Raw genomic sequence first — 25,110 nt, 5'->3', positions numbered from 1 at the left:
GGGGTGTCGTCCCGGGTGAGGAGGGGTTCCTGGACACGTGGCACCCGGACAGGGCTCGGTTACGCTCCGGCCGCCGGGACTGCCACCCACCGGCCGCGGCCCCGGATCCGGCGGCGACGCTGGCCCGCCCCTGCCTCGCTGCCAGCTGCCCAGAGACCCAGACCTCCGACCGAGAGCGCAGCACAGCCACTGGGGAGCCCTGCGGCCGCGGAGCAGACAATGAGGCGCGTGCCCCGCCCCCAAGCGCCGCGCCGTTCGGCCAATCAGCGCCCACGCCGGCCGGCCAATCAGCGCTCGCGGCCGGGCTCTTTAAAAAAAGAAGGACCGGCGCGGCGCCGCTGTCAGCTGGGGGGATCCCTCCGCGCATGTAAACACACATCATAAAGGGCCGGGAGCGTCTCCGCCTCCCCGCGGGAGGAGCGGCCGCGGGCGCAGCACCTTTTTCCGGAGGAACTCTATGGTCCCCTCGCCGCCTGGCGGCCGACCCTCTCTCAGCGTCACGACGCGTCCGCGGGGAGCCGACAGCCGCTGCGCAGTCTGGAGCCACGAAATCCCGTGGCTGGGGTCGCTACCGGAAGTTGGGGACGCGAGGCCGGGAGGGGCGGGGGCGGCCCGCGGGCACCTGGGGACTGGAGAGTTTTCCGTGGGTTCGCTGTCCTGCATCACGGTCGTAATCCGTACGTGTCTAGAGTTTTCCTCAAAGTTATGCCTACCTGGCTTGGCGGATGCCAATGCTAAGTGTGAAAATAGTCTTAACGTTGCTCCTAGGAAAGAGCACATGACAGGAAATCAAGTCTAGCGAGACCCTCTAAAGCACAGACCGCCCACGGCAAAGAGCAACAACGAGGATTTTTTTCTCCCCAACGTTTTACTGTGAAAAAATTTGAAAGATTCAGAAAAGTTAAAACCATTTTTTGCAGCCGACTCCTCTATCCCCTGCACCTAGATTCTAACTTGCTATCTCATATCCTTCTTACACCGATGACTTTTTCTCTACTAGGATGCCAGCTGCCCTTGGCCTCAGTCTCCATTGTCATGGCTTAGGTAGGTCCCAAAGCCCTAGACAAATAAGGCCTGCCTTCTCCAAGGACCTTTCGGTTTACTTAAGAGTTTACTGAAGAGGAGCTTTCTCCCCTCGCCGGCCTTTTAGTCGAAGAATCCTCAAGGATGATACACCTCCAGGTGTATCTAAAAGCAGGGCTAGAACTCTGTTGACACCTACCTACGAAGGAGGCCCTGGCAAACAGTCCTTCCATGGGTTTGGCTGCTCTCTGGATAAAAGAGATCTTTTTTAATGTTGAAGTCCTACTTTTTGAGTTCTCTCCCCTTTTCTGGGGAAGGACATTACCTGACCCCCACCCATGTGTCAAAATTGTTCTTACCTCTTAAAGTGCCTTCATGATCTGCTCTGCAAAATGGGGGTAATAGCAGTGCCTTCCAAGCCGGGTGGGAGTGAAGCTTCAAGGAGCGAATATACCACTACACACAAGGCATTTACAAGGATGTCTTACACACAGTAAGCATCAGATAAAGAAGGGCTCTCATTCAGGCTAATCACTCCCAGATTTACATCTCCACTTCTGATCTCTCCCCTTCTGATTTATATGCTGAGCCTGTTGGGTATCTCCAACTGTACCAGACACCTCAGACTCAACATGGCCAGAAGTGGACCCACGAGCTCCCTCCCCAGACTGACTTCTTTTTCCCCAGCGATGCCAGTGGCCGCACCCACTCAGGCATGTACCTATACCCCTGAATCGCTCCTTCCCAACTTGTCACTTTTATGCCCTCCATTTGCATCCCTCCCTCCTAATGAATTGCACCACTGCCTTAATTTAGGCCCCATCATTCCTCATCTGGATTATTTCAAGGCTCCCGCTCTTCTCACATCCAGTTTCGCCGTGTATTGCTCGCGGACCACACTTCCCTGCAACACCCTACCTTCCAATAAGTGAAGCCTCCACCACTTGTTAACCTAGGAATTTGGGCAAATTTCTTAATCAACCTATGCCTCTCTGTCGTTATTTGTAAAATGGAAACGAGTACCTGCCTCGTAGGGTTGCTGTGTATATTAAAGATTAATCATGAAAGCCCGTGGCACAGGGCCTAGGAGATGAAGTGATCAGAGTGTTAGTTTATTATCCTCCTAACTGTTGTTTTCTCACCTACAGGCTGTTGTCACTTTCAAGCTCTTCCCTCTATCTGGAAAAGCCTCCTCCGTCCCCGACACCCTGCGCCCCTCGGGTTCTGACCAGGTGTCCTTGCACTTCCACCACAGCGCTTCCCACGGGGCGGGACGGGACGGAGCGTACACCCGTGGGCCCGGCTTTTCCCTCAGACCCGTAACTTCCCGAAGGAGGGAAGGGGTTCTGGCACGTAGTCAGTGGTCAGTGGCTGCCGGCTGGGCTGGACCGTGAGGACGAGCTCCGTCCCCCGGGGGCCGCCCCGCCCGGCCCGGAGGCGGGCGCTCAGCACGGGCCGGGTGGGGGTGGGGTGGGACTCCTTTTCCTCGCCGTGGCGGCGGAGGCGCACGGCGTGGCTGGCGCGGCGCGGCGTCGTCGGTCGGTGTCGGCGTCGGCGTCGGAGTCGGAGGAGCCGGAGTCTGAGGAACCGGATCCGAGGCTGAGGAGGAGGAGGAGAAGAGGAGGAGAAGAAGTAGGAGAAGGATTAGAAGGAAGGCCAAGGAACCGGAGGAGGCCAAAACCGTCGCTCAGCCGCGTCCGCGGCGCCGCGAGGATGGAGGCCCCTGGCCCACGCCCCGCGCCGGCCCTCGGCGGCCCCGGCCCGCTGGGCGAGTTCCTGCCGCCGCCCGAGTGCCCGGTCTTCGAGCCCAGCTGGGAGGAGTTCGCCGACCCTTTCGCCTTCATCCACAAGATTCGGCCCATAGCCGAGCAGACAGGGATCTGCAAGGTGCGGCCGCCGCCGGTGAGTCTCGAGCGGGGCTCGCGGCCGGCCGGCGGGCGGCTGGGCCTCTGCGCGGGGCGAGGGGACAGCGGACGGAGCGCGGCCGGGATTCGTATCCGGACGGAGAGGCGGCAGCACCACCGGCACCGGGGTCGCGGCCGTGCGCCGGAGCCCGCGGGGCGGAGGGCGGGCTGGCGCGGAGGCCCCCGGGCGCGGGTGCGGCGGGTGCGGGGCGCCGCGGGTGCGGGGTGCGCGCCCCGCGAGTTGTCGCGAGGAGGAAAGTTTTCAATATGGCGGCGGAGCCCCTGGTCCTTTGTGTGGAGGCGGCGGCGGCCCGGGCGGCTTCACCTGGCGCCCCACCCTCCGGCCCCGGACCCCCCGCCCCGGCCCGGACCCCTGGCGGGCCCCCGGGCCGGGGACTAGGCGGGGCGACGGAGCCAGACGGGGGCACCGCGGGCCGGGCCGAGCGGACGTGCTGAGGGGGCGTGAGCGTGGGGTTCGGGGGGCGGCCGCCCAGAGGCTCCCCGGCCCCCGCCCCGAGAGCTGCACGCGGCGGGCGGTGTCAGCCCCGAAGGCGGAGGCCGCCCCGCGTCCCGACCCGGAGCGGAGGCCCCAGCGCAGCCCCCTGCCCGGGTGGGCGTGAGGGTGGGTGTTCCCGAAACGGTCACCAACGGCTGCAACGTCGGCGGAGAAGCCCTGCCGGCCCCTGCCCCCTCCCCTCCTCCTTTCCTCCCCTCCCCCTTCCCTCCCCTCTCCTCCCGTCACTTCCCCTCCCCCAGCCCCCGGCCGCAAACTCCGGACCCCTGGGCTGTGCCCACCTTTCGGACCGGCCGAGGCGGCCTGAGCAGTTGGATGGGCCGGGACCGTTGGCCGGAGGTTTAACTGCTTTTCCGACAGTTTGAGAAGCTTCTCCCCGCTCCGCCCCCGCTCCCTCGGAGGAAGCCCCCCCTCCCGCCCCTTTCTTTCTTAGGCTTGTTCTTTGTAATGACGTTGGAGTTGAGGAGTTCTGTGCGTAACCGCTCAGCCTGGAGAGCTGTGTCGAGGGAGATCCCGACTGAGTCTGTCTGATCCCAAGTCCCCCCTCCCCCCGAACTGAAATGCGGACTCTATATTGGAGTTTTTCTTGGACTAGTTTGAAATGGAGATGAAATACCTGTCTCCGGGAATAACTGGTCAGTTAGGATGGGGGAGATGATTGAGAATAGACGCCTTTCTCTCAAGAAGTAGACAAGGTTGATTGTCGTTGCTCAAGGGAAGTGCGTGTCGGTTGGAGCGCAGAGGCCTGCAGAAGTTGTGCGGTGATTGGGGCCAGGGTTTTAGTTGTGGAAGAATAGGGCATGGACAGGTAGCAGCGGAGCTTTGTGTCAGCGTTAGGGACGGGGACTGTGAATAGTCCGCGTTCGCATCCATGGGCGTCCATTCTGAAACTAGGCAACTTGAGCAAGTTCTCGGTAGCCCAAGTGTGCAGTCGGTTCCTGGGGGGGAGTTGTCCTCCATGTTGGTATTGTGGTGCACTAGGGCTGGGGTAAACCCTTTATCTACTTTCTTTTCCTATTCCTTTTGTCGAGTTCTTTTCCTAGAAAGATAGTGTTGCTCTGGTTAGGTTTGGCTACTCATTTCAGCGTCTTGGCCAGAATATTAATGGTAAGCTCTGCAAAATGTGTGATCTTACTGCCTTTCCCCATTCTGAATGTCAGACAGACGTGATGGCCACCATTTTGTATTGAGAGTGGTACTTACTACAGCCGAGGAAGGGTATTAAAGAGGCACAAATAAATAATCCACAAACATAACCAGTGCTCTGTTTTGGAGACCTCCTTTGTGTGGAGGAGGCTTCTTCCTCCTTTGTTTAACAAACTCCTGTGCCAATTGGAAAGAGTTTGGGAGTATTTCTAGTAGATATAACCGCAAAAAGGGAAACCTTTCCAGAAGTTGTAGCTCTTGAAGAAGGGTCTTGTTGGAACAAAGGGATCTTAAGAGATGGAGATGTAAACAAGTCTTTGTTTTAGAAACCGTTTTCTTTTAGAAAGCTAACTGTGAACAAGTGGTTTCATATAGTTGAAATAAAGCAACAACAAACCAAGAGATAAGAAATATTTTCCATGGCGATAGCTATATAATGCCCGTGTTTCTAGATGATTTGTTACCACTAAGTTTTTGGAATACAAGTGACTGTATTAAAATGGGGATTGGGTTTATTGGTATTTTATTTCTCGGAGATAAGGGGAAGAATTACAAAGCATTTCTATTTCCTTTTGTCCTTAACTTTGCATCTTTAATTAATGGTACTTAACGTAGCTTCAATTTATAGCTGCTTCTTAGTGATGGTCCTAAACTGCTTTGCTACTGAAACTTGAGGTTCACAGAAATTTGTTAATGAAAATATAGTAAGATAAATATGATAAAAGGTAATAAAATCAAGAAGATGATATTCAGATCCTGAGTTATAAGTTTAAAGAGGGTAGTAAACAAACTTATTTTCAAATTACATCAAGTATGTAGGATAACTAGGCTTGTTTCCTGGACTTTTTTTTTTTTCCAATTTACAATTAATCTGACTTCTGGTTTGTTACCTTTAGATGCAAATTTTCATTTCCTTCTTGATGTACTTAGATTTCTTTTTAAGGACAAATTTTCCATGTCACTTTGTGGTGTTTGCGGATGATTAATTTTAGGGGTGTAACTGTTAGGCAAAAAATAGTGGACTGCTCGGTAAATACTTTTCTCAGTCTCTCGAGTTTGATAGGAATATATTTGATGGCTTCAGTAATTTACTCTGTTGCTCTCAAACATGTAACATTTGGCCATAGGTAGGCAGATTCCACAAATTTCTTCTCTGGAGGTGTCCAGACATTAGAGATTTAAGTCAAACCCCAGATGGCACAATAGACACATTTTTCAACTCTAACTTCCTGCGGTCATTAGTTTGATCCCTTAGGCTTCATAGCCAAAGTGTAAAACTTTCAAATGTTCTAATCCAGTCAGTGTCTTAATCCAGTCAGTGTCTTTGATTGAGCCTGTTGGTTCCGCCCTTAGAACATGAAGGAACTTAAATATACTTCTCTTTGTACGGGGGGAGGTGTGAGTGATACAGAGCTCTTTTACTCTCATTCCAGCCCATCATTCTCCCTAATGTTAGGTTTGCTTGACTGTGGCCTAATCCTCTCTGTTGTTTTTCCAGTTTCTTTGGTGTCATGAAATTTTTCTCTAGTTGTGATTCCTTGCCACCTTAAACCTTTTAATATTTGGGGGAAAAGCTTATCAATAGAAATATCCTTGAGCAAAGGAAGAACTTATAATTACTTTTTTAAAATAACAGATTTGTTCAGGCATGATATATTTACCATACAATTCATCGATTTAAAGCGTGCAATTCAGTAGTTCTCAGTGTTTTCATGGAGTTTTACAACCGTCATCACAGTCAGTGTTAGAACATGTTTATCACCCACAAAAGAAACCCTGCACCCGATTGTAACTAGTTTTTAAAGAGAAATTTAGAACTATACCTCTCAAAAGAAGAACTTTTTTTTCTCACTTGGTGGGAGGCTGGATTAAGTCCTACAGTTTTAGTTTAAATGCGTCTGCCTTAAAGTAAAAACAAACTTCATTTGTTGTAGCCTTTGAATGGGTGATTGGCTAAATTTGACTTTGCCAGTGGTAGATTGGTCACACTCACAGACATCCATCTAGCTGTAACTCTTGGTGAACTAATCAACAAGTTAATAATAGGCTCTTAGAATGGAATGTGAGTGATATTGCAAATATATGAGACAGCTTTAGGTTTACATCCCCACCCCCACTGGAAAAGTTTCCTTTCCCGTGGTTGTAGGATTTGTCTTTAAACATGCAGTCTAAACCTTTTCTAAAGAGCAGAATGACTAGAGAATTGCCTTTGAAGAGTCTTAATAAATGTTCTGATTTAAAGCTGGGGTGTTGAGTTCATTATTGAGAGACACTGATAAGGAAAACTAGAGAAAATGATCAACCCTCGGTTTCATTCTTTGTCTCTAAGGTCCTTAATTTTTTTTATTTCCGATTGACAGATCAGTAGTAAACTCATTTACTTATTTGTTTAGTTTGGGAGACAATAACAAAGTTCAGGATGCTTACAATACTTTAATATAGGCAGACAGAAATCTGCCAGTGAGAGAATTTTCTTTTAGAAAGGCAAAAATATCATTGTGAACTATTCAATTTAAAATAAAAACAAAAAGGAATCTGGTTTATGTGCTGTAAATGGGAGCTTTTTGCAGGCTTTGGTAACCTCTCGTTTTAATTGGGCCACATTAAAGTTTGGTTGTAGAAAAGGATAGAGGGAGACCTTATGCCCCCAAATGAAAGTGCTGATTAATTAGGTTCCTGGATTTAGGTTCCACGAAGCCTACTTGTGTATCTCTTGGCAAAGGCCATCTATGGGTTTAAAAACCAGTAACCTGGAAAGACCTTGCTTTCCTCTTTGTACAGTCCTTGCATTGAGCTGGTGGTGTGATTTTCCCTTTCTAATAGAATTAGATATTCTTTGGAGATTATGTTAATATACCTGTTTTATGTGTAGAAGATCACTGCAGTCTCAAAAAAAATTTTTTTTAATAATGTGGAATAAATGTTGGGAACTGAAGGACTGACTATACTTTCAGAAAGTTCTAAGTTTGGGTCCCTTGAAGAGGAATCATCAGAAGCACACCAGTGAGTCTCTTTGGGGTGAGTGGGTCCGTGCCATATCACTGGGCCACTCTCATTTACTTTCGATTACTTAGGGTTTGAGAAACTAATAACTGGATTTTAAAATCTGAGTTGTGAGAAACTCGTCTGAGACATGAGAATTGTATGCAGCTTAACAAGGATTTCTTAAGTATTTATCAACTGCTGTGTCCTAGCACGGGATTAAACAGAAAAATGAGACATTACCTTTGTACACCTAAAACAAATTCTTCTAAAAATGCTTTTTCTGTCATTAAATATTAGATGAATTCAGTGGTGACTTTGCTTTTTCAACCTCCAAGTTTATGAAGACTAATGGGGAGAAGCCTCCGCTAGGGCAGTGGGACATTTCTGTTTCATAACTGTAAGATGGAAGAATTTGACTAAATGTATTCTTGTCTTTTAAATTTTTTTTTTAAACATTCAGAATTTTAATTGTAGACCATTCCTCTTAAAGCATTATTGCCATATGCCTTTGGACATGGCCTAGAGTCATCCCATCTGTTCCTCTGTTTTATTTCTTTTAATCATTTAAGTTTTCTTTCTGGACTTAAGACCAGTTACTTTGCTCTGCTAGAGCCTTCATTTCCAGGGTATAAATGACATTTTTTAAATTATGAAAATAATTCAAGCATACACAAAAGTGTAGAGAATATAGTCCCTTTACGTATTTTCCTGGGTGTAAGAGGGCGGAAAGCAGAGCAGCAGTGTTGGAATTGAGAGCAAACTAGTAACCTCAGGTGTAGAGAGCAACTTGGCTTAGCTTTTGTCTTATTCAGGGTGAGTGAGATTTGGGCAATTAGGAATGAGGTTTCTAGCCTTTAGTGAGAGATGGCCACTCTTTGCCTAATCAGGATGGGGATTGGATTTCTCAGTCTTTCCAGGGCCTTTGTTGCTTTGTGACACGTTTGTTGGAGCCTGTGTGGGAACCTGACCGCTGTCAGGCCAGCTCCTGGATGCAGAGGCGTGGTGGTCAGAGGTGGTGCCCGTCGTTCCCTTTTCTGCCCTTGGTCCATTTTCCTGTCTGATGTCATCTCAGCAGCATAGAGCTGGGAGTCGGGGGTGACCAAGAAGTAGAACGAAGTCCCTTCTGGAAAAGGAGTTCGAAGGAAATGAGAGTCAAAGGGTCTAATGAGTGGCTGGTCAGGATGTCATTAGGTTCACTTTACTGTGAAGATGGTGGTTCCACTTCCAGCCTCGATGATGCAGTTCCCGTTTCAGCAGAATTGCTGATGAACATTTAGGTAGCCTCAGATGTTCAAAAGAAGTGATTTAAAAGTCAAGCCATTGAAAAATATTTTCTGTAAATAACCCCTTAACGTCTAAGCACTCTCCTCCCCAAAATAATAACTTCATTTTTCAGGAACTAAGTTAAACATCACTAGGCAGAAGGTGACATAATAAACAGATTTTTAAAAAACTTGTTGATTCCCTTTCACTTGGAAATGTTATTTTACAACTGATGTAAATTTTAAGAAATATTTTGCAGGGATAAAAATAAGCTTTATCAAGGGGAGTGTATGTGGATTTTTATTTTTTCTATTACGTAAAAGAAGGAGTCAGTGTTTCTAAATTTTTTTAAATGAGTGGGTAGAGTCTTGACTCTAATACCATCATGACCTTGGACAAAGTTATTTTTTTCCAGTGTATGCCTTCTTATCTGCTATAAGGAGATCTGACACTGACTTAGAGCTGTTGTCCAGATTAATTGATGGATTGCAAGGAGCTTAAATTCCAAAGCTTTTACTTGCTGCTAAGAAGGGTCTGGGGACAGATTTAGAGAGACGAGGGTTAGTGCCAAATACATATCCCTCACTTCTCCTACAGCGAAGGGATTTTTAAAAGTGAAACTTGAAAAGTCAAAAGCCCAACATCAAAACTAGAATATACAAAGTGTAAATTCTTCTGTTGGTTAAGATGAAGCTTTTCTGTACCTGGATGTTCTTTTAAATTAGTTGAAATAAAAAAGTTTTTTCAGGTAGAGCTGTTATAAATTACTTCAGAAATTTTGCAGTGTATGTGTGTTATACAGGCAGGAGGTTGGTAAGCTTTGTTTTAAGAAGTGTTTAAAATTATTTAATTTCCCCTAGTGTGGGAAGGCTGTGATGCTGTGGAAGCCCTGCAGATGGAGAGCATTATATTTTGTCTAACATAATTTAAATAGTCCCAATTCTTGCCTGAAGGGTTAGTAGATTGAGTCTTTAATAAGTTGCTTGTAAAGTGAGGAGAAAAGTAGAAGAGGTGTCAGGGAAAAGGTTTATTTTGGTCTTCAGGACAGAGCCCGATTATATTTTATTCTTTTACTAAGAAGTAGGCAGACTTTTTTTTTTTTTTTTTAAATCTAATTAGAGTTTCTATATGATCATACAGATTTGGATTCACTGTGGGTTTTTTTTTTTTGCGGTATGCGGGCCTCTCTCAGCTGTGGCCTCTCCCGTTGCGGAGCACAGGCTCCAGACGCGCAGGCTCAGCAGCCATGGCTCATGGGCCCAGCCGCTCTGCGGCATGTGGGATCTTCCCGGCCCGGGGCACGACCCTGTGTCCCCTGCATCAGCAGGCGGACTCTCAACCACTGCACCACCAGGGAAGCCCCACCGTGTTTTTTTGTTCAAATATGTTATGGGATCTCAAACATTGCTTCTTAGGTGGACCCGTATATATTGTATTTCTACTATTGTGGCTTTTTTGTTTTTGTCTTGAATCAAGCAATTCACTCAATACGGTTTTCTGCATGTGTTAAAACACTGTCTAGTGGTGTATATACAAAGTTTTAAAATCTTTAAATGTTGAAAGTGTTTGTTTAATTGCGAGCATGTAGCTAGGCTGAGCTTCTCTTCCCAGCTATGTTCCTTGTGTGGCCCTAGGCAGATTTTTGTGCATTCCTACATTAATTCTTGCCACCTCAGAGCTTGATCAGATTGTAGTGTTAGAGAACTAAGTTAAACTTAACTGAGTGTGTCTTTAGCAGTTGGCTGAAGCTTTTGTTAAGCATGCGTTCCTATGAGGCATACAGATACCTGAACACGGCCATCTACTCCACTGCTAACTCCAGAGACAAAGGAGAAATCCTGTCAAAACCACATAATGTCAAGGTCTTTAAGGCAAGATCCTCCCAATTTTCTGTGCGGTTGTACCAACTCATCATTTGGTGATATTTAAACCAGATGGGAACATGTCACACCCTTGCCAGGCTTTAACTTGGACGGGGAGAGTGAGGATCTCTTAGGATTTGTACACTGGTGTCTTTTTATTTGTGGGACAGGGGTGAGGCCATGGAGATGAGCAAGGTCTAGAAAGAATTTTGGGACTATAACCTCCATTTTGTAAAATTCCAGATATTCCAAGCTTTTTCCTCTCCCAGAGAGGCTCTTATGCAATATTTTGGACAAATTGAGAACAGCCACCAGATTTTCCAGCGGAAGGCTGGCTTCGGGGATTTGTGTAGGGTGTGAGTTTGGGGTTTTTAAAGATTGTACTTAATGGCAGCCCATTCTCCTGGGTTCCTTTCTATAAGTACTTTTTTTCCCCACTGCTAACCTTGTGGCTTTTCCTGTCTTCCAAGTGTAAGATACATCCTTGACTTATGTTAATAGATAATTGCTCATCAGATTTTTTTTTTGAGGGGAACAGGGTTTAAAATTTGATTTAGGATCCAAGGTAATTTGTTTTTGGCGGTTGGTATTAGCTAGCTAGGACATGAAAACTTGCAGAGAATAGGGATTTCATGGAAAAATTGTGGAGCAGGAATCCAAACATTTGGCTTCTGATGTGTGTTCCATTATCTTCATGTTATCCTTGAGCTTCCAGCCTTGAGGTTGGATTTTCAAGGTTTTATTCCATTAACCTGCCTTTTTTTGTTTGTTTTAATAAATTTATTTATTTATTTATTTTTGGCTGCCTTGTGCTGTGCGTGGGCTTTCTCTGGTTGCGGCGAGCATGGCTACTCTTACGTGTGCAGGCTTCTCATTTTGGTGGCTTCTCTTGTCGCGGAGCACGGGCTCTAGGCGCGTGGGCTTCAGTAGCTGTGGCATGTGGGCTCAGTAGTTGTGGCTCACGGGCTCTAGAGTGCAGGCTCAGTAGTTGTGGCACACAGGCTTAGTTGCTCCGTGGCATGTGGTATCTTCCCTAGACCAGGGCTCGAACCTGTGCCCGCTGCATTGGCAGGCAGATTCTTAACCACTGCGCCACCAGGGAAGCCCTAACCTGCCTTTTAAAATGAGGATAATTCTGGCCCTGCTTTACATGATGAGGCATAAAGAGGTAAGTAAACATGCTCAAGGTCACCTGACTACTAAGTGGAGGAACCTGATACGAGCCCACACAGTACTCTTAACCGTTATTTATATTGCCTATATCCACATGAAATTGGGATTACGTGAGACGGCAGATGGAAAGTTATGAATCTTTTTATTCTTTTTTTTTAAATTGAAGTGTAGTTGATTTACAGTATTGTGTTAGTTTCAGGTGTACAGCAAAGTAGTTCAGTTATATATATGCTTTTTCATATAATTTTCCATTATAGGTTATTGCAAGCTATTGAATATTGCTCCCTGTGTTATGCAGTAAACCCTTGTTGCTTATCTATTCTATGTATAGTAGTTTTTATCTGTTGATCCCATACTCCTAATTTATCCCTCCCCGACCCTCCCTTTCCCCCTTGGTACCCCTAAGTTTGTTTTCTCTGTCTGTGAGTCTGTTTCTGCGTTGTACATAGATTCATTGCTGTTATCTTTTAGATTTCACATATAACTGATATCATATATTTGTCTTTGATTTACTTCACTCAGTATAATTTCTAGGTCCATCCATGTTGCTGCAAATGGCATCATTTCATTCTTTTTTATGGCTGCATAATAATCCATTGTATATATGTACCACATCTTTATCCATTCATCTGTTGATGGACACTTAGGTTGCTTCCATGTCTTGGTGGTTGTTAATAGTGCTGCTGTGAACATTGGGGTGCATGTAGCTTTTCAGAGTGTGGTTTTCTCCAGATACAGGCCCAGGAGTGGGATTGCTGGATCCTATGGTAACTCTGTTTTTAGTTTTTAAGGAACGTCCATACTGTTCTCCATAGTGGCTGCACCAATTTACATTCCTACCAGAGGCGTAGGAGGGGGTTCCCTTTTCCCTTTTGTTAACTTAGTTCTTGCTGCTAAGGTAGGATTTTTTTCCCCCCTGTGCTGTGCGGCTTGCAGGATCTTAGTTTCCCGACCAGGGACTGAACTGAACCCGGACCCATGGCATTGAAAGCGCCGAGTCCTAACCACTGGACTGCCAGTGAATTCCAAGGACAATTTTATAGTTAAAGTTCAGTGTTCTTCTTTCTAATATGTGGTGGGCAGTGGCTCCTTTCGTAGATCCCAGAAATTAGCTGGGCTTTTTGGGAAGGAGAGTGTGATCTTCCTTTGCTTCTTTCTGGTTATCCTAACGCACTGAAGGAAAATCAGTACTAGAAAGCTGCCCTTATGTGATAACAAAGTACAGTACCATTTTGTTTTGTCTGTTATAGTTGCCTGTAAAATGTAATTATAAAATTTTAAGTAAACCGTGTGCCCTTATTTTTTAACTTAACAATGTGTATGAGCTTGGCCATTCCATATACTTTTGGTTGGTTGGCTCATTTGTGTGGAAACTCCTGGCTCATCAATTTCAGTGACCACTTAGCTTCAATTGGAAGAATATGGAAGAAGCTCCTCTGGCCGTTGGAGAAAGCTCAGCTAGGTTTGAGAGCTACTAGTTTAGGTAATTCCCTGATGAGGTTTAGGCAGCTGTTAATATAAGGAATTTTCTTACCTGTTGACTTTGAATTAATAGAAATTCTCAGCTCCACTACAAGAAACTAAGGAATCCTTTCCGTCAGCTCTGGTGAATGAAGAGATGGATTGGGGCCTTGGGGTTGGTTATGGGTTCAATTCAGTACATTTATTGATATGTCAGTAAGTGCCAGGAATTGTGTTAAGGTTCTGCAGTTTACAACTTTGACTTAAAGGAACTCATAGTCTGCTGGTGAGAAAGATCAGTAATTAGATGATATAGTAGGATGTGTGCAAGTAATGGAAACTGCATATAGAATGGTTGAAGATAATAGGGTTGGGGGAATATGGAGGTGGGTGGAGTATGGGGAGAGGGGGCTGCCTGGGGGCATCTGGGAAAGCATTGGGTTAGGGAGGAAATAGGAGTGTGGAATGAGAGTGAGGGTCATGAGAACTCGCAGAAACACCAACATTTAAGGACTAAAGAGGATCTAGTTGGAGGCCACAGGAAATGTGCAGGGAAGCCAAGGAGAGAAAAAAGCTGGTTTGTTGAGCCTGTATTTCAGACTTGCATGACTTCTTGGTGATGATTTTCTTAAGTCTCAACTGTAGACACAGCTGTAAAATCCTCTATTTAAAATCTGGGAAAGTAGGTAATAGAAGAGTTTTTATGGTGTGTCCCATTGATACCAGGCAGCCATTCAAATGAGGACCAGTTTTATCAGGCTGGAACTTCCTCATTTTAGGTTAAAGTGGGTCATCTTTTAAATCAAATTGATTATTATTATTTTTGGCCGTGCCGCATGGCTTGCAGGATCTTAGTTCCCCCACCAGGGATTGAACCTTGGCCCTGGCAATGAAAGCGCAGAGTCCTAACCACTGGACCTCCAGGGGATTTCCCAAATTGATTATTAAATGTGGCAATAAATGTGAAAGAAATAAGATAGTGCTCTCTCTAAAACAGTAACACTGAGATACATTATAAATTTATTTTAAGAGTTTTGGACATGAGATTTATTTATCTACCATCCTAAATTGAGCTTGCCTGTGTGATAGTACACCCTTTTATCTTTCATACAGGAGATCTAGCCTTGAAGCACGGTCAGAATTAAGAGTATACTGAGTAGACTATCAGGTTGTCCTTGTGTAAATATTAGATGAGCGGCAGTGGGATAAACAGAGCAGCTTCCTAGCAATTCCAGTTCGGGTTCAAGCTTCAGTCTGTTACTTCAGATATGGCTATTAGGGGTCAAATTATTTCCACTTTTATTGCTAGACGTAGAGTTAATATATCTTAATTGCGGCAGGACTGAAGAGCTGTTAAATATTTGCTTTTAGTGAAATGTATGGCTTACTATTTGTTTCTTTTTCGTTTTTTTTTTAGTGCAGTTGCAAATGTGTCTTGAGATGGAACATCAAACAAAACAAAGATTTATTATCTTCTCTGAGGCTCAGGCTGATTTTTAGTGTCACTACTGTCCCCTTCCTGACTTTGATTTTGAATCTCCAGGAGTGACCACCAGTTTGTAAAGTACTAAAGGTGTAGAGCAGCAAGTGTTTACAGATCTAATGAGGCCTTAAAGTTAGGGTGTGGGATGTTTAACTTTCCCTGCCCTTGGTGCCCAGGTGGGTTTGGGTGTTGCTGAGTGAAGGTTGAGGGGGCAGAGTTCAACCTTGTTCCTAAACCCCTTCCCCGACAAATCTTTTTTTTTTTTTTTTTTGACAAATCATTTTTTAAAAAATATTTATTTTTGGCTGCATTGGGTCTTTGTTGCTGCGCGCAGGCTTTCTCCAGTTGTGGCACGCGGGGGCTACTCTTCGTTGTGGCGCTCAGCCTTCTCGTTGCGGTGGCTTCTCTTGTTGTGGAGCGTGGGCTCTAGGCACGCGGCCCTCAGTAGCTGTGGCATGTGGGCTCAGTAGTTGTGGCTCTTGGGCTCTAGAGCGCAGGTTCAGTAGTTGTGGCACACGGGTTTAGTTGCTTCGTGGCATGTGGGATCTTCCTGGACCAGGGCTCAAACCCATGTTCCCTGCATTGGCAGGCAGATTCTTAACCACTGCACCACCAAGGAAGCCTGACAAATCATTTTTTGAACCTTTCTGAAGTATGTAATCTTTTCTTAACTTTAGCAGTCTCAGTTTTCTGTCAGAAAACTGCCTTTTCCTCACTGGGATCCTAGGTATGAAAGAAAACAATCAAAACTACTTACTAACTAATTTCCTTGCAGGGGGGAACCGTGGCACTGTAGCTACTTGATCATAATATGGTTTGGTGTAGGCATATTGAAGTAACGTTTGCACCAGTTATAATTGCTGTAAGGGAGAATGATCTGAAATTTCTTCTGGACTCATTCAGTGACCATAAGATGTCTGTGAATGGCCTGAAATGAATAATGCTTTCCTGTTAACTTTTCATGATTGACCATCATGTTGTCAGCCCATTTAAGTGGAAGATGATTCGTTCTAGGGATTTAGCTTTCTTAGAATCCTTCCTTGTGAATTTTATAATTTTAAAAAAAAAAAAATAAATAAATTTATTTATTTGGCTGCATTGGGTCTTCGTTGCTGCGTGCAGGCTTTCTCTTGTGGCGAGCAGGGGCTACTCTTTGTTGTGGTGCGTGGGCTTCTCATTGCGGTGGCTTCTCTTGTTGCAGAGCACGGGCTCTAGGTGCGTGGTCTTCAGTAGTTGTGGCATGAGGGCTCAGTAGTTGTGGCTTGCAAGCTCTAAAGCGCAGGCTCAGTAGTTGTGGCGCACTGGTTTAGTTGCTCCGTGGCATGTGGGATCTTCCTGGCCCAGGGCTGGAATCCGTGTCCACTGCATTGGCAGGTGGATTTTTAACCACTGTGCCACTAGGGAAGCCCCCTCTGTGAATTTAAAAGGATACTTCCATTATAGGCTTGATGAGACTTTTGGGATATGCAAAAATCTGTATGAATCACTCCAGGTAACTTTGGCAGTTATCTATTAAGGACATTTTGGAAGAGTAAGATGGCCTCCATGTGATCTAGTTAACTCTTACTGTTTATAAACCAGATTGTACTTAGCTTGTTCGTACAGAGGGGCTGGGGAGGAAACTATTTCTTTGAGGTTTGAGAAGCAGTATCAATGGGAGGACTGTTTTATATCAATATTTTCATATGGCTTTAACAATAATAAATTTAAGTCATTTAGAGGCCGTATAAATACAGATTATCATTTCCAAGATTTATTAAAAGTGGTGGAAAAGGAACTTATTGGGACTAATGCTTAATAAGTAAACACCATGACATGCCTCTTATGTATGTATTTATTTATTTTTGGCCACGCTGGGTCATAGTTGCAGCATGCGGGATCTTTCATTGCAGCATGTGGGTTTAATTGCCCCACGGCATGTGGGGTCTTAGTTCCCCAACCAGGGATCGAACCCACATCCTTTGCATTGGAAGACGGATTCTTAACCACTGGACCACCAGGGAAGTCCCGACATGTCTCTTTTTTACTGGTGTATTTTCATTTACTAATAGATGGTCCATAGAAACGATGCTTTGCCTTCCCAAATACTTAATATTCAGAAATTAAAACACTCTTTTAAACAAGAAGTTGTGTAAAACTGAAAACTGGCTCTTACCAAGCCCCACCTATAGGAGTTAAAACTTTAACAAATGTTCTTATTCCTGGTACTTATTATCTTAGTACAACTATCAAAAGTCCGTGTATGTTTGCAAATGATTGCATTGGTATTTTCAGGTTCTTCTTGGTGGTAGGACTTTAGGGAAGACTGGGTTGCCATATGCTTTTATAAAAATGTTGGCATTACACAAGCAGGTCAAGAAATCATTGTTAGTGAATGGAGAAAACACTTGAAGTGGCCGCTTTTAAAATCTGTGTGGACAGAGTTCTCTGGAGGGGCAGATTGGATGGGGAACCCTGTAGGGGTCTGTTAGTTGTTTCCAAGGTTTGGGCTGTTGTTTTCAAGGTTTGGGCTGAGGACTTTTGGAGAGTTCACAGGACCTTTTCAGCAGGTCCGCGGGAACTTCCTCTTTTCAACTAAATGTTTATCTTATCTTCATATATTTTAACCAAAACAACATATACAACAACTGATTGACAGCAGAAGATATGAAACTCCAGCTTATTTCTATTAAGCCAGACATTAAAGAGATTTGCAAAATAAAACTCTTCTCACCAATTCTTTGCTTATTATTAAATGAATTTGTTTTTTTAATGTCTTTTAATTTCTAATGCAATAAAAATGAATGGATAGAACCCATCTGAAGTAAAACTCTTCGAAGCCGTCAATTTTTAAGAGTTTAAAGGGGACCTAAGGCCAAAAATTTGAGAGTTGCAGTACTAAAAAAGGAACTTACTTCTGCAAAGGCTTGACTCAATAGGAATAAATCTAGGACCTGTGCATAAGCAGTTTCTCTTTGTGCTCAACCTTTGAAGAGGATATTATAACACCAGTAGAGGGTTTGGTAAAAACTTCCCTTATTCACCTATCTGTTGGTTCTGTGAAGTGAAAATTTTAAAGTGTTTTCGAAAAGGCAAACAGTAAGTTTTTCCACATAGCCAGTAACAACTGAACTGTCGAAGTGGGCCTTTTTGGTCTCATTTTGTCAAGTTTAAATTTTTTTATATTAAAGATATGATTGTGTTTCATTTTTTGAGAGCTCTCTATTGGATTCAGAAGAGCTTGGAACACAAAAGATAAAAATTGATCCAAATGATTGACTTTTTATTTTGAACTGTTTTAGATATACAGAAAAATTGAGAAGATAGTTGAGTTCCCATATACTTCTCACCTCATTTCCCAGTTTCTTACCATTCTGCATTATCAGTATGACACATTTATTATAATCAGTGAACCACTGTTGTTATTAACCCAAGTCCATGAACTTACACAGATGAACTCAGGTTTTACCTAACATCCTCTTCTGTTCCAGGATCTCATTCAGGACACCACATTGCGTTTGGTTGTCAGGTCTCTTTAGGCTCTTCTTAGCTGTGGCAGTTTCTCAGATTTCTTGGTTTTGATGACCTTGACCGTTTTGAGGAGGACTGACTGGGTATATGGGCAAATTTTTTTTCTTTTTTTTAAAGGGACATTTATTCTTGCAGTCTTTTCTGTTGGCTGTGGAATGATTTAAACACTAAAGCTGTGGGAGTTTTTGTATTACACTTAACTAAAGTAAACCCTGGGCTACAGTATGAACCTCGCTTGATACAGTTGCCCGTATCTAAATAAGGAGCATGATGTGTTTGTGTGTGTGTGTGTGTGTGTGTGTTTTTTGCGGTACGTGGGCCTCTCACTGTCGTGGCCTCTCCCGTTGTGGAGCACAGGCTCCGGACGCGCAGGCTCAGCGGCCATGGCTCACGGGCCCAGCCACTCCGCGGCATGTGGGATCTTCCTGGACCAGGGCACGAACCCATGTCCCCTGCATCGGCAGGCGGACTCTCAACCACTGCGCCACCAGGGAAGCCCGCATGATGTGTTTTTACTAAAACATTGTTCTCTTTGTTTCCAAATTCTTGTCACCAGGTTTTCTTCATTGGCAAATTTTTAGCAGAGCTTTTTTGATTTTATATTTTTTAATCTTTAGCTTTATAGAGACATTTAAAATTAGACTTTTTACTTGTTCAGTAACATTTATTGAACATCCATAGCACTGTTCTAGGAAGGTAGTTTTCATTTTAGATTCTTCCTTAATAACCATTTTTACACTTCTCTATAGAGGCAGAACACGCCATCATTAATAAAAGGCAGTCTCAGGCAGGCATCTGCAATCACTGTGATCATGTTGATTTCTTTTTTCCTGTAACTGCGGTATGTAAAATGTGACCCTGAATGGAGCTGAAACAAGCTTCCTAGAAGGTATAGATATTTTGTTTATAATGAATAACATTGGAAAGTAAAGGAAATAGCCTAAATGTCTAATACTAAGAAATTTTTTAAGTATCAATACAATGAAATGTTAATGTTCCCAGTATAGTAATAAGTAGAAGGCAATATAATTTTTTTTGGTTTGAAATTATTAAGATAAGCAGTTTGGAAAAAATACTGGAAGGACGTGTAACAAAATGTAACAGGTTTTTCTCTGAGATTTTGGCTCATCTTTTCTTCCTTATATGTTTTTTCTGCAATTTCATCAGTAAGCGTTACTTTTGTATTAGGAAAAAAGTATTTTAGACCCATTCTATCGCTTATAGTCTTTGTCCCATAAGAGAACATGCAGTCAGGAAGTTTTATGTAGTGGATATACAGGAAATGGCTTGGTCAATATAAAATACTCATATGGGACCGTATGTAGGCTTGCCCACTAGAGTGTTGTTTTTTGTGTTACAGAAGCTGAATTCCATTGCCACCCTAGCAGCTCCTCTCTTGGCAGATCCATTGTTAACTGCCTCTACCCTTGGATTAATAAACCTAAGACAATCTTATAGGAAGCTCTTTTTTTTTTTTTTTGCGGTACACGGGCCTCTCACTGTTGGGGTCCCTTCCGTTGCGGAGCACAGGCTCCAGACGCGCAGGCTCAGCAGCCATGGCTCACGGGCCTAGCCGCTCCGCGGCATGTGGGATATTCCTGGACCGGGGCACGAACCCGTGTCCCCTGCATCGGCAGGCAGACTCTCAACCACTGTGCCACCAGGGAAGCCCTCTTTTTTCTTTTTTTTTTTCCTTTTTTTTTGGCCACACCATGCGGCATGTGGGATCTTATTTCCCCGACCAGGGATTGAACCTGGGCGTAGAGTCCTAACCACTGGACCGCCAGGGAATCCCCTAGGAAGCTCTTTAAGCATGGAAATATGACAGTACATTCTCTGACTTTAAAAAGCAAGATGCATGTATCTCAATACTGGAAAAAGAGTACAGCAAAAAAATAGATTAATGGACCTTGAGTAGTATATATTAATGAATTCTATCTTATACAGATTTATAATGAAGATTAGAGAATCAAAACCACTGTGTTAAACATAACCAATCAAAAACAAAAACAAGGTTGCAGTAGGCTTCCTGTAAACTACAAAGCTTTGCAACATGAACATTCCCTAATCATTATCATTTTTTTTTTTTTTTACCATTTACTTTGTAAATGCCAGGCACCTGTCTAAAGGCTTTGCCCCTATTATTTTATTTAAGCCTCCTGGTTTCCCCTTTTTACACGTACCTAAGGCACAGGAAGATGAACCTAGTTCAGACCCACACAGTAGAGTCAGGATTTGAACCCAGGCAGTGTGACTGAGAGCCTGCCCTCTTTAACATCTGTTCTACTGTACAGGAGGTGGTAAAGGGCACCACTGTGCCTTAAAACTCAGCACTGAAGAAATGACAGATGAGGATGATACAGGGGAGCCCTTTTTTGTTTTTGCTTTTAATTTTATATAAGTTTATTCTGACTTTATTGAGTTAAATGTATAAAACAGCAATGTGTACACAGAGGGATTTAATACATAATATATATAATTATCTTTAAAAAGTCAGGATGCAAGTTAAAACAAAAAGTTATTTTCTCTCCCAAATATACTGTTATTTCTTTTTTAAAAAATGTTGCTTTTGGGCTTCCCTGGTGGCACAGTGGTTGAGAATCTGCCTGCCAATGCAGGGGACACGGGTTCGAGCCCTGGTCTGGGAAGATCCCACATGCCGCGGAGCAGCTGGGCCCGTGAGACACAACTACTGAGCCTGTGCGTCTGGAGCCTGTGCTCCGCAACGAGAGGCCGCGACAGTGAGAGGCCCGCGCACTGCGATGAAGAATGGCCCCCGCTCGCCGCAACTAGAGAAAGCCCGCACGCAGCAACGAAGACCCAACACAGCCAAAAATAAATAAATAAATATATTTAATTAAAAAAAATGTTGCTTTCTTCTTTTTTTTTAAAGGGAACTTTATTATATATTGATTTATTTTTGGCTATATTGGGTCTTTGTTGCTGTGCGCGGGCTTTCTTCAGTTGCGGTGAGCGGGGGCTGCTACTCCTTGCGGTGCGGGGGCTTCTCATTGCGGTGGCTTCTCGTTGCAGAGCACGGGCTCTAGGCGCGTGGGCTTCAGTAGTTGTGCAGGCTTTGGTAGTTGTGGCATGCAGGCTTGCAGGCTCTTGAGCACAGGCTCAGTAGTTGTGGCGCACAGGCTTAGTTGCTCCCGGCATGTGGAATCTTCCTGGACCGGGGCTTGAACCCTTGTCCCCTGCATTGGCAAGCTGATTCTTAACCACTGCGCTGCCAGGGAAGCTCTCTTCTTTTTTAAAGGTTATACTCCATTTATAGTTATTATAAAATATTTGCTTTATTTAGGGGAACTCTTTAACCTGTGTTGAAATTGCTATGATGAAAAGTGCTGGTTGGCCACTAGATGCTAACTAGAGTTAGGCTGAAAGGATGGGGTCCTTAAAGGTAAACTTCAGAGGTCAGTTGCTTCTTGAAAGTTGAGGTTGCATTCACTTCTTGTTAGAGGAAAATTACATTTCAGTGGTCAGAACTTAATGTCAGGTAATACTTGTTATTTTTGCTTTGTAATAAAACAAACTTTACATTTGTAATTTCAGTTCTTACCATAGTCCTGAAAGTAGCTATTGTTCATAGTTTACAGATGGAAAAGTTGAGATTCCTGAAGTGGTGGTAAGAGAAACGAATCGCAAATTCTGGTCTTCTGACTTTCAGTGCGTTGCTCTTTTTTTTTTTTTGGTCCTGTACTAATCGCCTGCTTACATTCTGAGGAACAAGTGTCTTATCCATTATTATTATGCTTGGTTAAGTAAAAAGAGAAGGGATTGAAAGAAAGTGGGTTGGGGTAGTGAGATAAGAACCTGAAGGTGCAAAATTTTTAAAGGAAAGCCGGACATATTCTCAGGACCTTTGTTTGGTTACAGACCCCTTTGAGACCCTGGTGAAAGCTGTGAGCCTTCCCAGAAAAATCCACATACACTCAATTCTATTTACAATTTAAATGCCTAGGCTTTAGGGTATAAAAGTGTGGTTCCATAGTCTAAAAAGGAAATCCTCAAAATAAAGTGTTTTTACTAGTGGCTCACTGAGGACCCGAGATCTTAAACAGGCTTTGAACAAATTGGTGGCTAATTAAAGCTGCTTGGGGCCAAGTCTGCCTGGAGGGAAGTAAGAAGCGGCACTAGCATTCTATTTACCTTTTTGGGAAGACTTGGAACGAGGCCTTTTGTATTGCAGAGCTTTCCTGACAGACACCGCCTTCAGTGTTGTCAGGAGTGGCATAGGGTGCCTGGGGGTTCGTAAACAGTACGTGCGTTCTTGTCATTTATAAGTGGGAATTTATAATGATTATGCTGTGCCGTGTACTACCTCTTCCATTTGTGCAGGTGTCTTAAGGATATCTTACTGACAGACCATTTAATTGATGAGAAGGTAGTCTTTTAAATTGTATTTCATATATGTGTTACTGAAATCTTTATTAAGGTTGATAAATCTTAGGCTCAACAGAAAGCTTTTCTAACTTGCCTTAAAATACTAAGATAAATTCTTTGTTTGGATCCTTAAAAGTTTCCCCGAAGTTCTGTGGTAATGTTGATAACACAGAAACTATAAGAACCTGTATTAACAACACTGAGTTTACCTCTGCTGGCATTGGATTAAAATCCTGTGAGTGCATTTATTCAGTGATGACTGGGTTTGATAGAATATACGCAATTAGAAAAATGCTTTGGTTCTTAATTCATGTTGTTATTTGTAAACTAACCAGAATGTGCTTTTGAGGCTGATTTTTAATTGGTTTTGTCTGCAGGGAATCAGAGAACTAACTTGTAGTGAGCTCTGTAGCGGGTATACTTTCTTGTTTTGCTGATCGTTAGGTCTTAAAATGATGTCAGCCTCTAGAAAGATTAAAACAGTATTCCAGTATGTTAAGTATGTGGATGCTAACAGTGGATCATTTACAGAGTGAATTTTCATGGTGTTTTTGAAAAATCTTTAGCGTTCGATGAAAGTTATTTTCATACTGGTCAATTTTATAATTTCAAACATTTCTCTCAGTTAAATGTGTGGTAACTTATTTTTGCTTGGTTAGTGCTAGGACTAAGGAAAATGTTTACCTGGTGTTTCTCAGGCCTCTCTGAGGGTTTTTAAGCGTCGATGGCCTACTTAACTGCTTTCCCAAGGAATATGTTTTTTAATGCTCAGGAAAATAATTGAGCTTTTAAATAATATAGCTGTACTTTTATTTTGAAAGGGTTAAAATAAAACCATTTTAAAGTTTTTAAAGGAAATTAAGATGAATTTTAGCAGGGAATTTACATGGAACTCCTTGCAGTCTATTATCTTGTTTGTATGGAAATGCTGTTTTTTTTCTTTTAAAAAATTAATTAATTAATTAATTAATTTTTGGCTGCATTGGGTCTTCGTTGCTGAGTGTGGGCTTTCTCTAGTTGCGGTGAGCAGGGGCTACTCTTAGTGGCGGTGCGCGGGTTTCTCACCGCGGTGGCTTCTCTTGTTGAGCGTGGGCTCTAGGTGTGCGGGCTTCAGGAGTTGTGGCATGCGGGCTCAGTAGTTGTGGCTTGTGGGCTCTAGAGTGCAGTCTCAGTAGTTGTGGCACATGGGCTTAGTTGCTCCACAGCATGTGGGATCTTCCTGGACCAGGGCTCGAACGCATGTCCCCTGCATTGGCAGGTGGATTCTTAACTTGTGTGCCACCAGCGAAGCCCTGGAAATGCTATTTTTATGTTAGGAAAAAAATGATTTTATGAACCGTTTTATTGGTAGAGGCTAAAAGTTTTGGTTAGATTACATGATATCCCTTTTAGATACTTAAGTGTCAAACCAAAAATTATCACGTTTCTAAATGGAGATTTTCATTATTTATTTGACTACTTAATTTGTTTTTTTGACTACTTAATTTGAGGATTATATTCCTGTTTGAAATTTTTCACTTCTTACAGGCTTTAATATGGTCTCTTTCCTTCTCTGATGACTTTTTTTTGTTGTTACCTCTTTATTTACTTTTTTTTTTTTTTTTGCGGTACGCGGGCCTCTCACTGTTGTGGCCTCTCCCGTTGCGGAGCACAGGCTCCGGACGCGCAGGCTCAGCGGCCATGGCTCACGGGGCCCAGCCGCTCCGCGGCATGTGGGATCTTCCCGGACCGGGGCATGAATCTGTGTCCCCTGCATCGGCAGGCGGACTCTCAACCACTGCGCCACCAGGGAAGCCCTGATGGCTTTTTTTTTTTTAAATTAAAAATCTTTTTATTGAAATTAGTTGATTTACAATGTTGTGTAAATGGCTTTTTTCTGCGTGTAGAAGTCATGGCCCAAAGAGGCCAGACTTTGCCAAGAATATCTTTGTTCTAATATGACAGTGAGCATTGCAAATAATATGTAATCGTTTTATTGGAGTAGAGCTTTACAGCTGACAAAGTCTCAAAACCGAATGACATTTATCCCATTTTCTCTCATTCTTTGTAACCAGAGGAGGAGACAGTTTGCAATGATTTGTGTTTAATGAAGGAATGATCTACTGACACAGTTTTAGTTTTAAACGTATTATACCCACTGTGTGAACTTCCTTAGTGACAGATACATAGTGTTTTCACTTTGATGTTTGATTTTTAGGATTTATTTTATTTGAAAATGGGTTCAGGCTAAAACAAGTATAAATTAAATAACATACATACATACAAAGACACAGCTCACCTTAATTTATAAAACTTTAATATGTAGACTTAAGATGAGATTAATTTTTGTATCGTATTTTGGGAGTAGAAGGCATATTTGATTCATTGGAGGATATCATTATACATTACTCATAAATCTTA

General features: G+C 43.5%; 1 protein-coding gene and 1 long non-coding RNA gene across 2 annotated transcripts in view; one reads left to right on the top strand and one right to left on the bottom strand.

Annotated features, from left to right (window-relative positions):
* Window positions 1-473: 473 nt before the first annotated feature.
* LOC116753790 lies at window positions 474-1,767 on the bottom strand. Its single transcript, XR_004349872.1, has 3 exons — window positions 1,383-1,767; window positions 1,223-1,271; window positions 474-764 (listed from the first exon to the last, which is right to left on the bottom strand). It is a non-coding gene; the product is annotated as an uncharacterized LOC116753790 (long non-coding RNA).
* A 768-nt stretch (window positions 1,768-2,535) lies between these two features.
* Window positions 2,536-25,110, top strand: part of KDM5B (lysine demethylase 5B) — a 76,010-nt gene continuing 53,435 nt past the window's right edge. The window contains exon 1 of the mRNA XM_032631707.1: window positions 2,536-2,925. Coding sequence (XP_032487598.1) covers window positions 2,737-2,925 — 189 coding nt within the window. The 5' untranslated portion in view covers window positions 2,536-2,736. The remainder of the gene's footprint in view (window positions 2,926-25,110) is intronic.

This window comes from Phocoena sinus, chromosome 1 (assembly GCF_008692025.1).
Source record: "Phocoena sinus isolate mPhoSin1 chromosome 1, mPhoSin1.pri, whole genome shotgun sequence".
Classification (NCBI taxonomy): Eukaryota; Metazoa; Chordata; class Mammalia; order Artiodactyla; family Phocoenidae; genus Phocoena; species Phocoena sinus.
The sequence above is the reverse complement of the archived record's forward strand: the minus strand, read 5'-3'. Positions and strand labels throughout refer to the sequence as shown.